A 17,226-nucleotide genomic window follows, 5' to 3' on the forward strand; every position below is an offset into this window, starting at 1 on the left:
CAGGCACCCGCAGCGGGTCCACAGCGTGCAGCGCTGGGGAAGATGTTCCCAGCTGCTGCGGGAGGAGGGGGGTCCCTGCGGCTGCTGAGGAGAGGGGGGTACCTGTCAGCCTGCTGTGCTGGGGGTACGGGGGTGCTGGGGGTACCTGTCCTGCCTGCGGTCGGATCTCAGCGGAGAAGATGATGTGCGCCGCTGCTGTATCACCCCCCCCCCCCCGCATCCGGCAGCCGGTCCCTGCGGCGTATGGAGTGTCAGTATCGGCGGTCCCTCCAGCGCATAGGAACTAGTACTAGTTCCCATGCGCCAGAGGGACCCCCGCCACTGACACTCCATACGCCGCACGCCGCAGGGACCGTCTGCCGGGGAGGGGGGGGGGTGGTACAGCAACGGCGCACATCATCTTCTCCGCTGAGATCCGACCGCAGACAGGACAGGTACCTTCAGCACCCCTTGCACCCCCCAGCACCCCGGTACCCCCAGGTACACCAAGCACAGCAGGCAGGACAGGTACCCTCCGGCACCCCCAGCACCTTAAAAAAAAAAAAAAAAAAAACACTTAACCTGGGTCAGCCCTGATATATATATATATATATATATTTTTCTATAAATATATATATAAAATATTATTTAAGGCAGGGCTGACCCAGGTTCAGTGTAAATGGTGCAGACCCAGGTCCGACCCAGGTCAAAGTGCTGTGTAAATGGGGTATAAAGCAGGGTCAGACCCTGGATACTCCAGCATTCAAAGACCAGGGTCCGACCAGGGTTTTTGGTGTAAAAGGGGTATTACAGAACTACACCAACTGCAAATGCACAAAGCAGATTGTAGGTACGGGTTCCATTCTGACATGTCGTAGGGACATACTTCCCGCTAATGGGATCGGATTGCATATTGTGATCCTATGGTAAATGGGTCCCATAGTATGGTAACCCTATGCATGTGGGCCAGCATGTGCCTCACCTTATTAATAACTAGAAGCAGCTGCGACTAAAGGTTGATTTATCTCCCTATGAGAGCAGGACCAGTCCCAGTGTGCAGCAATGACATCTGGATAAAAGGATAAAATAAAGACCCTGGTGGCGTCATGATTCACGAAATGACCTAGTAGAACTCAGAGAATGACGTCAGCCAATGAGTGACGTCACGGGGTCTCCTGTTGCTATAGCAGCAGGAGCCGTGCGCCGCCGCGTCAGGTGAGTGAGTCAGCAGCGGTGATGACGACACTAGCGGGGGCGGAGCTCAGGCAGCGCGTCCACAGGAAGATGGCGCTCCCCGCAGGTCCGGACCGGCGGCTCAAGCCCAGCAACGACGAACAGCTACAGCTCAACCACCAGACCGAGCTGGAAAGCCTGGAGCTGCCGCCGGAGCCGGACACGGACGGCATTCCCCTGAATTCGCCCTGGACCTTCTGGCTTGACAGGTATCGGTAGAGGACGCCGAGTATAGCGGGCGGAGGGTATCCGGGGACACCGGGAGGAAGCGGCTGCGGGCTGGGGCTCCTGTCTGGACGGCTTCCAGCCGCCGCCCGCTGTATGGGGTGCCCTTACCTAAAGCCCTAAACCCTGCAGCCCTGTCTCCTCCTAATAATAGCCTCGTCCCCCTTCCCCCCGGGGTCTGTCACCCAGGAGCGCCCCCACTGGTGCTACTGGCCTGTTACAAGCTCTGCAGTGGGGGTAATGGTCTAGAAGCCCACCCCTGATTCTGTTACACGTTCTCTCTATTTAGGGTATTTCTCATGGACCCCCCTCTCTATGTGCAGTCTAGCTGCGATTATTACCCGTGGAACCCCCCTCCCCCCTCCCCCCCAAGTGTATATTGCATCTAGCTGCAATTACTGCCCCTGGAACCCCCCTCCCCCAAGTATATATTGTATCTAGCTGCAATTACTGCCCCTGGAACCCCCCTCCCCCAAGTATATATTGTATCTAGCTGCAATTACTGCCCCTGGAACCCCCCTCCCCCAAGTATATATTGTATCTAGCTGCAATTACTGCCCCTGGAACCCCCCTCCCCCAAGTATATATTGTATCTAGCTGTGATTATTGCCCCTGGAACCCCCTTCCCCCCCAAGTGTATATTGTATCTAGCTGCGACTATTGCCCCTGAAGCATATATTGTATCTAGCTGCAATTATTGTTCCTGGAAACCCCCCCCCCCCAAGTGTATATTGTATCTAGTTGCGATTATTGTTTCTGGAACCCTCCCCCCCCCCCCCCCCCCCCCCCAGTGTATATTGTATCCAGCTGCAATTACTGCCCCTGGAACCCCCCTCCCCCAAGTATATATTGTATCTAGCTGTGATTATTGCCCCTGGAACCCCCTTCCCCCCCCCCAAGTGTATATTGTATCTAGCTGTGACTATTGCCCCTGAAGCATATATTGTATCTAGCTGCAATTATTGTTCCTGGAACCCCCCCCAAGTGTATATTTTATCCAGCTGCAATTACTGCCCCTGGAACCCCCCTCCCCCAAGTATATATTGTATCTAGCTGCAATTACTACCCCTGGAACCCCCTTCCCCCAAGTATATATAATTACTGCCCCTGGAACCCCCCTCCCCAAGTATATATTGTATCTAGCTGCAATTATTGGCCCTGGAACCCCCTTCCCCTAAGTATATATTGTCTTCAGCTGTGATTATTGCCCCTGGAACCCCCTCCCCCAAGTGTATATTTTATCTAGCTGCGACTATTGCCCCTGAAGCATATATTGTATCTAGCTGCGATTATTGTTCCTGGAAACACCCCCCCCCCCCCCCCCCCCTCCCCAAGTATATATTGTATCTAGGTGCAATTATTGCCCCTGGAACCTTTGTAATCCGCTCACAACGCGCATTCTCTAATTGCAGTACAGGAAGGTAAGGTGGTGCCTTCACCTGCTATAGACTGCCGGAGGAAATGTATCAAACCATAGAGAGATAAAGTATAGGGCCACCAGTGAAACTCGTATTGGCCTATGGCAGACACATTTGACCTATGATTATTCACTGTAGTTCCAGGGAATACAGCATGCTTTCTGATCCCTGGCCGAGACTTCAGCAGGATGAGGTTGGCAGGTTGACGTAATTAAGGTTGACCTGATTTATTTATTTTTATAACTTTTTCACACTGTACCATCCAATTGTGTGCCAAGCGTAGTGAGGCACCATGCCCAAAGCACGGCAAGCGAAGTAAGGGGATGGACACCTTTTCGCAAGTCAATGTATTGCTTGTGTCGACATTTTGACCATGTCGGCTGAAGGTCCATACACACTAGTCGATTTTGAGCTGAAAGCAACTCTGTTTCGCAGTTTGAGCTGCTTTAGGCTCAAAAGCCACCCAAAATGCAAGAATGCCCAGTGTGTACACACCTTCAGCTATGTCGACCATGATTGTGTTGACCATATGACCCATCCACTTTAGCAAGGGTAGACTCTAATGGAGAAGATCAAAGTTTTCTCGGTAACACAAGCTGAATGACTTGTCTAACATTCATTTATAAAGCTGCTGAGTCTCTGAGGGGAGTGGAGCCAGTGGAGGGACTGACATGGGTAGAGTGGAGCATACTGTGGGCAGCATGGCTAATGCGGCTTACACATGGGGATTTTATAAGCCATCTGACTTAATTTGACTAGGAAATGCCTCTACATCGCTCTGTGTATATGGGCCATAGTGATAGCGATGCGTTGCCCCAGGTCTCGCTATTACCTAGCGATTAATATTGAAGCATGCTGGATAAATCTGGTTACATCGCTGGTCAGAGCCAGTGTTCTCACCGGAGAACAATGTCCCTGACAGATCGCTCAGCAAAATCTCTACGTGTGTAGGACCCTGTAGTATAGGTGAAGAGAGGCACGGTAAGGAATTCAGAAGGCCATAGAGGAGTTATCTGCAAGATGAGACTGTATAAAAAAGCATTTTTACAGGCTTCCTGGGTGAGAGGGCCTGGTCTTCAAGTTATTGGAGGTAGAAGCATCCCTTTAGGAAGAGGGACTGCGTGTCGGGCTGGGGGGGAAGAGTGAAGGAGCATACCCAGACAAGGGTCTTGAGGAACTGAGAACCTCAGGGTCAGAAACTGGAGATGTTTGAAATGGGGGTGGCGATCATCCAATCATAGTCTGGTTCGGCCTCAGCTCATGACGGACATAGACTACAACGCATCGTGAATACAGCAGAGAAAATCATAGGCACAAATCTCCCTGCATTTGAGAACATCTATCATGTCGCAGTCCTGAAACGAGCTGGTAGGATCATCGAGGACAAGTCCCACACTGCACATGACCTGTTCCGGAGGCTACCGTCTGGCAGACCGTTCAGCTTAAGGACTACTAGATACAGAAACTGTTTTTTCCCCCAAGCGGCCATCCTAGTCAATTCCTCACTAGCGTAGCCCTCACACATCCCCAACCAAACATTAACTAATCTGTCACAGCGAGCGGTAGTTATCAGAAACAAATTCCTGTGTATTATGCATCTTGTATTGATACACCTGGCAATAACCTGATTCTGAAAGTGGACCCATTGTCTTGATTTCAGGGTGAATACTTTTCCTATACAGCAGCTCACTGCCCCTGACTGCTTGTTGGCCTGATTACCTCCGCTGCAATTATTTCTCAGTCATCTTGAAATTACAGCCTTTGCTCTCTATTCCTGGCCTTATTTTACAGTGAGCACGTCCTGGTGTCTGCCCTCTTTAGTATACGGAGCCTTGTTTACGCAATGTTTATGCCCAGTTATTAAATCTGGGAGGTTGGTATAAAGTGACTTTAGTAGGCTGAAGGACTGTCACCGCTGACGTGACATTGTTGCTTTATGTCCTGTGGAGAGGACGGCTAATTGCATGCAATTATTTATATACACATTCCGTAGATGATGTATTGTACCTGGCATTAGGCAGGTACAATACATCAGCTGTAATGAAGCTAGATTTCTATATACATGTGCGTTAATATATTTTTTATCAAACAATTGATTTGTTTCCATGCAGATCTCTCCCAGGAACAACTGCAGCAGAATGTGAATCCAACCTGAAGAAGATTTACACCGTTCAAACGATACAGGTACAATTGCTTGTTACAAAACCCACCATCAAACAGATTTTAGATCAGCACCACAATCTAGGTGCATCTGGCTATACAAGCGGCATTTTTTTTGGTAAAACCATTAAATCCCCCCCCCTTAATGTATACCTGTATCCGGGTGATAGATCTACACGGTCAAAAGGTCGATATGATTTTTTTTTTTTTTTAGCTGTCTGGATTTCTGTATGTGGGATAATAAATGACCAAGCAAAATAGATCAAATACCCTGTGTATGATCAAAGCAATCCATAAAACATGGCCTGCTGGTGGCTATTTGAGGATTGCTGAGTTTTGTATCTACAGTGCATATGCGCTACAGTGAAACCTAGCCGAGATTCCTGAATTTATTTTCCTTGTAATTAGGCTTGGGCCCTCATTCTGGTTTACTTGGTAGGCTGCGAAGTTTGCAGCTTACAGGGTCCAAGAGAGACTGCCCCCACGAATACACGTCCCCACGCCAGCGTATCCCCTCGCAACCATGCAAAGGGATGGGTTTTAAAAATGCATCCCCTCAAAAAGGGGAGGAGCAGGAAAAATCATTTGATGGTCGCAACCGTCGAATATTTTTCCTAGGCTCGCAAAAATAAGTCAGTGGAGACTGACCTATATTTGCGGGCTCTTGGACAAAAACAGGTGTCCCACCCGCGTTTCCATGGGGTCGACCATGAAACGCTGGGTGTTCCCATGCCCCATTGCCACTCCCATCCTCCCTGTCCCCCCCCCCCCCCCCCGCCCCGTGTGAGCGCCGCGCAGATTGGGCAGGTCGGCGAGGGCGCCTGCATGGAAGCCCTGCCGGTGCTTCCGTGCCCATGTTCATATGAGAATATGCGCAGATGCTTACCATCGGTCCCCCGTGTGAACACGTGGGGGGATCAATGGAATTCGAATGACCCCGCTTGGTCCAATCTCTGGTGGTATTCTGTCCATGACCGAAAAGGGCAGTAGCATATTCAGGAAACTTAGAACAGAAGAGACTAGTGCAGATGTATTAAACCTGGCAAAGTTATGTAGTGACAGGTGATAAAGGGACCAGCCAATCATCTCTGTTCGAAAAATGACAGGAGATGATTGGCTGGTGTGTTATCACCTTCCACTTTACCAGGCTTAATACACAAAATATATTTGTTGCGGCTTAAGAGGATGACAGTAGTGGTATAGGTCAGTCTAACAAGAACACAAAGTGGTTGTAAACTGAAAATATAAAGAGTCAAAGCTAAGTCTCCACACTGATGAGCGTTTACACATTTTCTAAAGCCTTGTAAAACGAATAACACTATAGTAAGGCACATTATCAAACCAAACCACATCAATCAATAATAATTAACACTGCTTACCTGGGGCCAAAGGTTGGCGATCGAGTCACAGGAACACTTCAGGGGCACAAGGGAAAAGGTTTGGACAGATAAATCAACAGCACTAGGGATAGATGTTGTGTGCAGTGGCCACTACGGTGAAGGGGTGCCGCTCTCCAGAAGCAAAAAGAGAGAGAGAGCGGTACTTCTTAAGGCAGGCATGTCCAAAGTCAGGCCCGGGGGCCAATTGCGGCCCGTTCTGTCATTTCAAGTGGCCCGCAACCTCCAGCGGGCAGAGAATCCGATGTGGGAAGCACAGGACACTAAAGGTGGGGCCCCGGCGTGCCTTTACCTTGCTGTCTGCTGCAGTGAGGAGGTGCTGGCCGCCACAGTCAGATGTGTTTGGTGTCCTACCCCTGCTGCTGCAATCGTATATTACCCTACTTCACAATCACAGTGACAGCAGTGTTTGGGGAGGGGTGCAGCAAGGGGGAAGCTTGCTCCCGTAACATGCAGAGAGGAGGAGGGCGGCAGCGGGAGCCCAAGCATCTTCTGTCCTTGCAGTGTCTGCTTTGCCTCTCCGTCCTCTGGCTGGGAAACATACAGAGAAGGGAGGGGGCAGAGTGGGGGACATACAGTGATGGCCATTCAGAGAAGGGGGAGCAGGGGCAGGCTGGGGGACATACAGTGAATGGGGGCAGAGTTGGGTACATAGTGAATGGGAGTCATACAGTGGAGGGTCAGGCTTGGGGACATACAATGAATGGAGGCACTGATGGACATTTAGAGAAGAGGACAGGCTGAGGGACAGAGTGAATGGGTGCAGATTGGGGGACATACAGTGAAGGAGGGTCAGGCTTGGGGACGTACAATGAATGGAGGCACTGATGGACATTAAGAGAAGAGGACAGGCTGAGGGACAGAGTGAATGGGTGCAGATTGGGGGACATACAGTGAAGGAGGGTCAGGCTTGGGGACATACAATGAATGGAGGCACTGATGGACATTAAGAGAAGAGGACAGGCTGAGGGACAGAGTGAATGGGTGCAGATTGGGGGACATACAGTGAAGGAGGGGGAGGCTGGGGGACATACAGTGAATGGGGGCAGGCTGGGGGAAATACAGTGAAGGGGCAGGCTGGGAGACAGAGTGAATGGGGGCAGAGTGGGGGACCATTCTGATGTGATTAATGATTCAAAGAATGTCATGCTGAATGGTCGGCCCACACATATTTACACTTCACCAAATCTGGCCCTCGTCGCAAAAAGTTTGGACACCCCCTCTCTGTGTGAGTAAATTTCACCTCCAGCAATACTATGCTTAAACTCCAATTGGAGGACTGAATACATCTGTGTCAGGGAATCACTCGCAAGTGCCCACTGGCTAACAGTTACCCGTGGGCGGTATAATAGTATTTTATCAATCCTAGGCTTTTATTGTTTCGTTTTTTATTATCCACTTCTTTTTTTATATTTATTTGTTTGTTTGATATCTGCATGCATGCAATTATTATTAATGTTGTCTGACAATTAGTAATTGATTTGTAATAAATACTATTTTTATGAATTGTTTCTCATGCATACACTGAGCGCCTGGCGGTACCGCTCTAGCACAAGGGAAAAGGGAGTGACAAGTATGGGGGGAGAGGAGGAGGGTGAAGAGGGGGGCTAGGAGATTACTATGGGGATGTGATCAGCCAATAACTGGTAAGATTGCTCCTTGTGTTATTGGAAGCAGTATTTTGGAACAGGTTCTATTTAAAATATCTTGAAAGATTTTAAGACTACTCCAAAATGGGATCACCAAATGTTCCATCAAAAAATAATAATGATGATTATAACCTGTATTATTGCATTCCCCAACTGACTTCTGGTTGCTGCTGCTCTCTTACAGCGTTTCTGGAGTGTATATAACAATATCCCGCCTGTGAACAATCTACCTCTAAGATGTAGCTACCACTTAATGAGGGGGGAGAGGAAACCATTGTGGTAAGTTCTACATCTGTGGAGTCCTTGCTATCACTGAAAGAATGAATAATGTAGAATTGCAGTTACTGGGTAGAGGAGATTAAAGTGCTTAGTTTTTTGTTTTGTTTTTTTTTTAATTCCTGTAAGTAAAGCTTTAGATTGGACAGCAGAATTAGCAATCGGATCAGCAGGCAGTTAAAGGGAGCTAGGAAGTGTTAGCGCTTCAGCTATGAGCTGGCAACATGCGGGGAATAACCCTTGACACTGGACACCATAGGTGAAATTTCACCATGCGGCAAGATACGGCTGCAACTAATACCCCTTTCACATTTGCAAAAATATCCCAGGTTTTTGCATATGAACGCGCATCAACCCGGGATTTAGCTCAATGTGAAAGGGTCTTGGAGGAATAGCCCCTGACCTGGGTAGAACCCAGAATTAACATGGGATCCGGTCAGTGTGAACGGGTATTCCGAGTCAGCGTGACCCAGATCCCGTTCACTGCAGTGAAAATGCGCCGCTGGGAGGTGCTGACACCTCCCAGCGCCACCCGGCCAAGCCTCCAGATGACGCCACCCGCCCGACTTCATTCCATGTAGGGTGGCCAGTGTGAAAGGGTACATTCCCGGGTGTGCGAATGTGAAAGGGGTATTATGTGCTCCATGATTGGTAGGAGTTCTGTGACGGAATATTTATACCCAAAACTTCCATATGTATTCAGCATTGGTGGGCTATACAGCTATTGTACGGTATTCAGAATTTTTTTTTTATTTTTTTTAAGGCTGTATATGGCCGACGATATCAGCTGTACACAGATTGCATACTCTTCCGTGCATTTTTGCATCATTTGGGATTAGTAATTTGATTGCAAAATAATGAAGTAGCAAATGAAGAGGTCTATCTATCTATCTATCTATCTATCTATCTATCTATCATATCTGCAGTGCAGCCTGGACCAATCGCAACAGCAGTCCCTTCACTCCTCTAATGGGACTCCTCCACATGCAGAGTCTATTGGCCATGCTTGTGCAGTGACCATTACGCGGGAGGCTTTTGGAGAAACCTGCTCCTGGTGATTTCTGCAAAAGGCTACGTCCGCGCAATGCCACATTTGGAGGATGGGGGGGGGGGGGCGGACAATCTCTGGAATGCTTCACATGCCAGACTTTTGTAAATCTGCCCGCATTGCATACCCTATAGAAACCTATGGGCTACAGATCGCTGCGGCAATCATTAACAGTGCCAACGATGCAATATTGCTATTTCCCTTGAACTGGCTGGGTCTCCTGGACAAAACGTTCATCGGCCACATCCAGGAGCATGCTGGTGACGGTATAGTCAGGGTTTGACGGCGTGTATAGCGGAAATAAGGGGCACTTGAACGACCCGCGGGAGCGTGCACGCTTAATGATATAGTGCATACAAATTAACAGATATGCGTGAAAATATCGTTTGCAGTAATCTTCTAATGTGTGCCCAACTGCACACTAGGGGGATACTTAATATTTGCAGGTATCACCTGAAAACACGCATCAAATATTGGGTCAGATGTATTAAGCCTGTAGAAGAGAGAAACTGAAGATAAAGTGGAAGGAGATAACGCACCGGCCAATCAGCTGTGTTTGAAATATGACAGTTGGGAGATGATTGGCTGCTGCATTATCTCCTTCCACTTTATCTCTTTGCCAGGCTTAATACATTTGCCCCAGTGATTGATAAATAGACCCCCTATAAAAGATTGGGGGAGTTTAGCAAAGACTGGAATGAGGTTTAGGTTCTGTATATACTAAGCTTTGGAGAGAGCATCACCTGTGCACAGGACGCCGACATCCCAATTGACTGACTAACCTAGTTTTGTGTTGGCAAGACGGCCCTGAGCATGTACTGCAGATGTGTTGGCGGACGCATTGTTAAAGACACAGGGGCCAGATGGATCAAGCTTCAAAAAGTGATCAAGTGGAGCGTGATAAACAACCAGCCAATTGGCTCCTTACTCATTTTTTTTTCAACCCAGTAACGTGGCATTTAGGAGCTGGCGTTTTATCACTCTCCACTTGATCGCTTTTCGATTTTTGTGGCATCTGGCCCACACTCCGAAGCGGTTTTATACAACAGTGTCTTCATTTGCAAAATCTTTATTTCAGGGAAGAAGAGAGCAATGCTAAAGGTGGGGTGTGGAAAATGAAAGTCCCAAAGGATAGCACGGTACGCCATACACGGTATCGCATACATGCCTGAGATTTATGAGGAATCGGGGGAGGAAATGGTACACGAGAGAGCTGTTCTCTGCATTGGAATCTGCGGGATGTTGCGCTGAGCGTTCGTGCGGGTGGAGACTCTCGCTCGAGGCTTAGTATGTATAAAGCCTGCAGGCGCAAGCTAATGCCCGCGCTGGTAAGGCACTGGGCGGACCAGAAAGGGAAGCACAACCGTTGTAATGTCCGACATCCAATGGGCCAGTTCAATGAATGACCGTACGTTCAGACAATTATATTTGCAGATTGCAGAGTGTACCAGTATGGCAGGATATAATGTATAGTGTCACCAGCTCAGAGGGGCAGTGAGCACAAAAGTGACTAAACTTGCCAGCTTGGTAGCTGATTAAATATTTGGCCATCAGTTGCCTATATGGCTGATGGTGACCTCCAGGCGTTCTCAGCCACCTAGTTCTTGTGGCATTCGGTGCTGCACTCATATTCACTTTGTGCAGCCGGTGGTCCAGTTGTGTGATCAGAGGGGGGTGGGAGATATTGCTGATGTCACAGTCTGTAGTGTTTGTGGTGACATTTTCATTGGACGGTATTGATTGGTAAAGCTGCTTCCCCTATATGGGTTTGGGTTCTGTACACACTGCATTAGCTCACTGGCTGGGATACAGGAGTAAGGGGTTTATTTATGAAGCCAATTGGTTTATAGCTATCATTTTATAGAATGTACCAGGTCGTTACCGCGGCTAGTTGGATACTGACTATTGTGGAAAATGGTTTAGTTTGTTTTTTCTTTCTATTTTGTATTTTTATTGTCATGAGGGTTTAAAAAAAAAAAATTCTCTCTTTCTTTAACAGGTCCTGGTGTGGAAAGAGTTATTGTTAGCTACGATCGGTGAACAGTTTACAGACCACTGTGCTGTCGGTAAATAAATATACAATTCCAACACTTTTTTTTTTTTTTTTTTTTTTTTAATTGATGATAAAAAGCTGCCTGTACTTTGTGTTGTGATTTCTTCTTCCTTTAACTTCTTTTTGTTATTATTCCCCCCCCCCCCCCCCCTTCCTCTCCCTCTCCCTTTCCCTTTCCCTGCCTGGACTGCTAGAGGATGAAGTGATCGGGGTCAGCGTGAGTGTCCGTGATCGGGAAGATGTGGTACAGGTCTGGAATGGAAATGCCTCTGTAGTTGGTGAAGCAAAAGTAATGGAGAAAATCTATGAACTTCTGCCAAGCACATCCTTTAAAGCTGTATTTTATAAGCGTAAGTGATCGTCCCTTGTCACGTGTGTTTATGTTGGTGCTATGTGCATGAGGTGATCCGTTGTGTCCGTTCCATGCTCGCTCCCATTCAACCAGTGGATGAGTCTTGATTGGGGGAGGGGGGATACAGAAAGGTGCTGGTCTTCCGGCTGTGGAGCTAATGTCGGATCGGCCGAAAACAGCCTGGGATTCTGACTGTCCCACACCACTACTTACCTACTTTCCCGGTCATGCAGGAGAAAGATGCTTAGGCTGTTATATATGTATCCCATAAATGTATAAAAAAATGTGGAATAATACAAGTCATAGTTTCTAGAGGGGCTAGAGATACAGGATGGTGGAGAGGCAAGACATGGCAGTAGGGAGGGGATAGAGCGGCACAGGGTGGTGGGGTTAGAGAGGAGTAGGGTGGTAGGAAGGGGACAGAGATGCAGAGCAGTAGGGAGGGGATAGAGAAGCGCATGGCGGTAAAGAGGGCAGAGTGATAGAAGCAGGGTGGGTAGGGAAGGAAATGCAGTGACAATGATCACTACAACTAGTGATTACTAGAGGGACTCCAGGCAACCACTACTCCGAGTGCTGTATCACAAAATAGCGTCTTACTGCAGGCCAGGACAGTGAGGAGGGGATGGGGAGGCGCAGGGCTGGTAGGGAGGGGATGGGGAGGCGCAGGGCTGGTAGGGAGGGGATGGGGAGGCGCAGGGCTGGTAGGGAGGGGATGGGGAGGCGCAGGGCCGGTAGGGAGGGGATGGGGAGGCGCAGGGCCGGTAGGGAGGGGATGGGGAGGCGCAGGGCCGGTAGGGAGGGGATGGGGAGGCGCAGGGCCGGTAGGGAGGGGATGGGGAGGCGCAGGGCCGGGAGGGAGGGGATGGGGAGGCGCAGGGCCGGTAGGGAGGGGAAGAGCTGGTAGGGAGGGAATGGCCAGTAAGGAGAGGATGGAGAGGCGCAGGGCCGGTGGGCAGGGGATGGAGGGGCGGTTAGAGAGGGTTGGTAGGGAGGGGATGGGCAGTAGGCAGGCAAGGGGCGGTAGGGAGGGAATGGGCGGTAGGGAGGGGATGGCGAGGCGCAGGGCCAGTAGGGAGGGGATGGCGAGGCGCAGGGCCAGTAGGGAGGGGATGGCGAGGCGCAGGGCCAGTAGGGAGGGGATGGCGAGGCGCAGGGCCAGTAGGGAGGGGATGGCGAGGCGTAGGGCCAGTAGGGAGGGGATAGGCAGACGAGGGGCGGGTGGTAGGGGATATAGGCAGGCGCAGGGTGGTAGGGAGGTGAGGGGTTGTAGGCAGGGGATAGGCAGGCGCAGGGCAGTAGGGAGGGGATGCGCAGGACGGTAGGGAGGGGATAGGCAGGCACGGGGCAGTAGGGAGGGGATAGGCAGGCACGGGGCAGTAGGGAGGGGATGCGCAGGACGGTAGGGAAGGGATAGGCAGGTGCGGGGCAGTAGGGAGGGGATAGGCATCTGCAGGGTGGTAGGGAGGGGATAGAGTAGAGTGGGGTGTTGGTGAGGAAATAGATACTGGATGGCAGGGAGGGGATAGAGAGACTAAGTGAGTAAGGGAGGGGAGACTCACAGGTACCCTGACACATTTGAAGGAATGCAGTGATGGTGAACAAAGGCAGATAGGGTAGTAAATATTAGCTTCCATCCCTATACACACACACACGCGGTACACTGTCCCCATAATGCCTCACTCATACATGCAACCATACACTGCATACATCAATACATATATGCATTCCCCTTCCTCCCCAGCCAGGGCACACTGTGATAACTACAACTTCCAGGTGCTATATAACAAAATAACGTCTTACCACAGGCCGGGACGAGGGGGGTGTTACTGCACTCCGCTGCGGATTCCTTCTCCCAGTGCCATATGCTGAGTTGCTGCTGCTGGCGGGGATGTACTGGAACAGTGCTGGAGAAAAAGGCGGCCATTTATGAGATACTGGGCGGTGGTCTAAAGTCTTAGATCACAGCTGTGTCGGAACAAGCCCATGATGGTTTGATTTTGCGATTTCATGCAACATCTCGCTGGTGGAGAGATCCACCAGGGCACTTGAGCATTGCTCAGATATGCAGAGTGGGTGTCGCAAGGCTAGCGGAGTCTGGCACGGTAGTGTGTAAGGGGAATGCTTACACTGGCATTTTGCTTATTTATGCATGAGAAATCGTGGCTGCAAATGATCTGCCTGATCTCTGATTCCGGTTTGATATCAAGATTTCAGTAGGGTGCTTTTAGGAGTGAGCAGTTTTACTCAAGCAGCAGCAATTTAGAAGGGGTGTCAAGCCCTTTAAACAGAAAAACAATAGAAAGAAGGTGGTAAGTAATAAACAACTAATTAATAGTAATTAAAAAAATCCATATAAATTTAACAAGCGTAAAAAGTAATACATATAAAGCATGCTGTATTAGTTAAAAATAAGAGTAAAACATCTTAATTCATAGGTGCATTTTGAGTGTATAGTCACCCGTGACCTCCGATCCTGGTTTGTCCAATGTGCAATTAGAGTCCAAGGATAATAATAGTTTTTAGGGGTGTCCGACAGTCTGTTGGTACCAACGAGATAAGGATGCCTCAAATGAGTGGCGAGGTGGCGTCTCCCTCTGGTGAGGTGGCAGGAGCTGGATATGCCGGTCTCACATTTGTCAGATAATTGAGGGTAGATTTCTGGTGCACAAACCCAATGATGGCATAAATTAGGTTGGGCTCTGTCATAGTCGGCCAAGATAGCAGTGCCTGGGTGACACTGATAATGGATGGAGTTGCCCATGGCCACCTGTGGCATATCATTTGAGGCATCTACATCTTGGACAAGGCAGGATCGGAGGTCACGGGTGACTATACCCTCAAAATGCACCTATGAATTCCTGTTTTACTCTTATTTTTAACTAATACAGCATGCGTTAATATGTATTACTTTTTACATGTTTATTAAATTTCTATGGATTTTTTTAATTATAATTATTTATAACTAATATACCCCCTTCTTTTTATTGTGTGTGACCTATGAATCGGCCCCACTGTTAAATCCTAGTGTCCCCTAAACTCTGGGGCTCCCCCCAAACCAGTACAGTCAAAAGTAAAAAATATACAAAAGTGAAAAATATACAAATAAAAACAAATGCAAAGAAAAATGTTCAGTAGCGATGCCCTGAAGGGGTCTAGCCAAAGAAGCTCAGACGGCCCTGCACGCAAACATGTGCCCCATGAAAATGGAGTGTGTGTATTATTTATTACCAGTTTCTTATATAGCGCACACAGATTCCGCAGCGCTGTACAGAGAATAATTGAACATTCACATCAGTCCCTGCCCCAGTGGAGCTTACAATCTATATTCCCTACCACATGTACACGCACACACACACACAGACATTCTAGGTTACATTTTGTTGGGAGCCAATTAGCCTACCAGTATATTACTGGATTGTGGGAGGAAACCGGAGTACCCGGAGGAAATCCATGCAAGAAACAGGGAGAATATACAAACTCCACACAGTTATGCCAATGGTGGGAATTTAACCCATGACCTCAGTGCTGTGAGGCAGAAATGCTAACCATTACTCCAGGCATGTCCAATCTGTGGCCCTCCAGCTGTTGTAAAACTACACATCCCAGCATTCCCTAATAGCAAAACTGTGGCTAGGAATGATAGGACTTGTCATTTCACAACAGCTGGAGGGCCATGGTTTGGACACCATCCGTACTGCCCCGTACAGTGTATGTAATATATATAGTGTGTGTGTGTGTGTGTGTGTGTGTGTAATTTTGGCCTGCCCTGTGACTGATGCACCAGGGTCCATCCTATTTACAAAGCAGACATTTTATTAGTCTTCCCTTGCAGTCCAGTCTGCACTTAGATTTCATCTCCTTCCTGACGTGTAATGGGCTCGGCTGTATTTCAGTCTAATTGGATAGTCTTCAAATGTCTGTTCTAGAATAGATCCGTTGCAGTGCGCCTCTTGGCTCCCATGCTGGAACTAGGCTATTTCTGCAGCCGCTCATTCCTACAGTTTGGCCAAAGAGGCTTTTGGTTTATATCACATGATTGTTTGCGCCTTGTAAAAGTATTGTCCATTGTGAAAGCTGAATCCAAGCTTAGAGGAGCGGACACTTCCTCTGGGCACATAAGTTTGGAGTTTATGAAGTCTTTGCGGCTGAGCTGTATAATGTACAACGGATACTGACCCAACCTCCTCTTCCTCTTGCAGCGCACGAAGAGCATCACGCGTTCGAAGGTGGACGATCACGGCACTAGCAGAGGTCTTCAGCTGCTTTCTATTCTCTTCTTAACCCTGTAACTTCCAGATGGGTTTTGCCACAGATGCGGTGTTTCTGGTCTCCACAGTAGAATAAGGGTAGTACGGTCTCAACAGGAGGAAGGCCAGGCACGGGATTTTTTTTCTTTGCTGAACTTCACTTGTCAATATTAGAGATACTTTTTAATTTTCTGCCCCATCCCCCCCCCCCCCTCCCCTTCCACCCGATTGGTCATTTCCATACTCTGATACGTTTTCCTGCTTCCTGGACATTGATTCTGCCAAATTCCCTCCCTCCCCCCCCCCCCCCCCCCCCCCCCCCCGTTTTGAAATTGTACAACGGCTTCGCTGCTTGAGGATCAAATAGTGCTGCCCTCTTTTAATCTGTGACTCTTTACAGAAGCGAATCTGTTCAGTGACTCAGGGCTAACTCTGTAAAGTTTGTAATGCTGTCTCGTGTCTTTAGTAATGGCTGCTCGGGAAGACACCCCCCCCCCCCCTCCTCTTCCCGATGTGTCTGAAAAATAAGGAATGGATGCATTTATGCGGTGCTGGTTGGTTCAGTCACTCTGCACTGTTTTTATATAACCTTGTTTCATGGTGTGTCATTGCAGTAATACGCTATACTCTACTAGTACAGACCTCGGTCTCCTAAATGATGTACGAATATGCCCCCCCACATTCCTACCATGCTCTGGCGTACTTTAATTCTCCCCAGACAGATCACTGCACTGTAATTTTTATTTAACAAGATGATCTGATCTTGAACGAACGGTATTGCACAAAGTGCCAGGTATATTACAGTATCAATCGCTGAAAGTCGTTTAACCTTTATAATATTCACTAGGCATCCTAGTCTATTGCAAGACCTTTCACTGGACTTCTAAGCCACAGCTATCATTTTCTTATGATCGGTATCAATCTACTATCTTTTTAATCTTCCCTTTTATTCTTTTTTCCATGTGTGTATTTCTTTTTTTTTTTTTTTGGTGTGTAATCATATTATTTGGTTGTAACTTTACGTTTTAAGGTGGACTAGCACATAACATGCCGTCTTTGAACACTAGGACGTACACCCTTATTTATTGCTGCCAATGTTGGTAATTATGGCAGTACTGTGACACTGCTGAGAGTATTTTTGTCCACCTCACTGTACGACGTTTGTTTTTTAATCTCGTAGAACCAA

The 17,226-nt window shown here is 48.4% G+C and overlaps 1 protein-coding gene across 2 annotated transcripts; it reads left to right on the forward strand.

Annotated features, from left to right (window-relative positions):
- The first annotated feature begins 370 nt into the window (after positions 1–370).
- EIF4E3 (eukaryotic translation initiation factor 4E family member 3) lies at positions 371–16,525 on the forward strand. 2 transcript variants are annotated; one of them, XM_083155979.1, is made up of 7 exons: positions 371–434; positions 4,967–5,039; positions 8,246–8,340; positions 10,464–10,524; positions 11,385–11,451; positions 11,633–11,788; positions 15,993–16,525. In XM_083155979.1, the coding sequence occupies exons 3-7, from the start codon at positions 8,315–8,317 to the stop codon at positions 16,037–16,039; spliced, it is 357 nt and encodes a 118-aa protein (XP_083012105.1). In that variant the 5' UTR covers positions 371–434; positions 4,967–5,039; positions 8,246–8,314; the 3' UTR covers positions 16,040–16,525. The 2 variants fall into 2 exon arrangements, with proteins under 2 accessions (XP_083012105.1, XP_083012103.1); XM_083155977.1 differs by lacking the exon at positions 371–434 and adding an exon at positions 1,188–1,421.
- Positions 16,526–17,226: the final 701 nt, after the last annotated feature.

The sequence above is a fragment of the Crinia signifera genome, chromosome 8 (genome assembly GCF_055691185.1).
Source record: "Crinia signifera chromosome 8, ASM5569118v1, whole genome shotgun sequence".
In the NCBI taxonomy this organism is placed as follows: domain Eukaryota; kingdom Metazoa; phylum Chordata; class Amphibia; order Anura; family Myobatrachidae; genus Crinia; species Crinia signifera.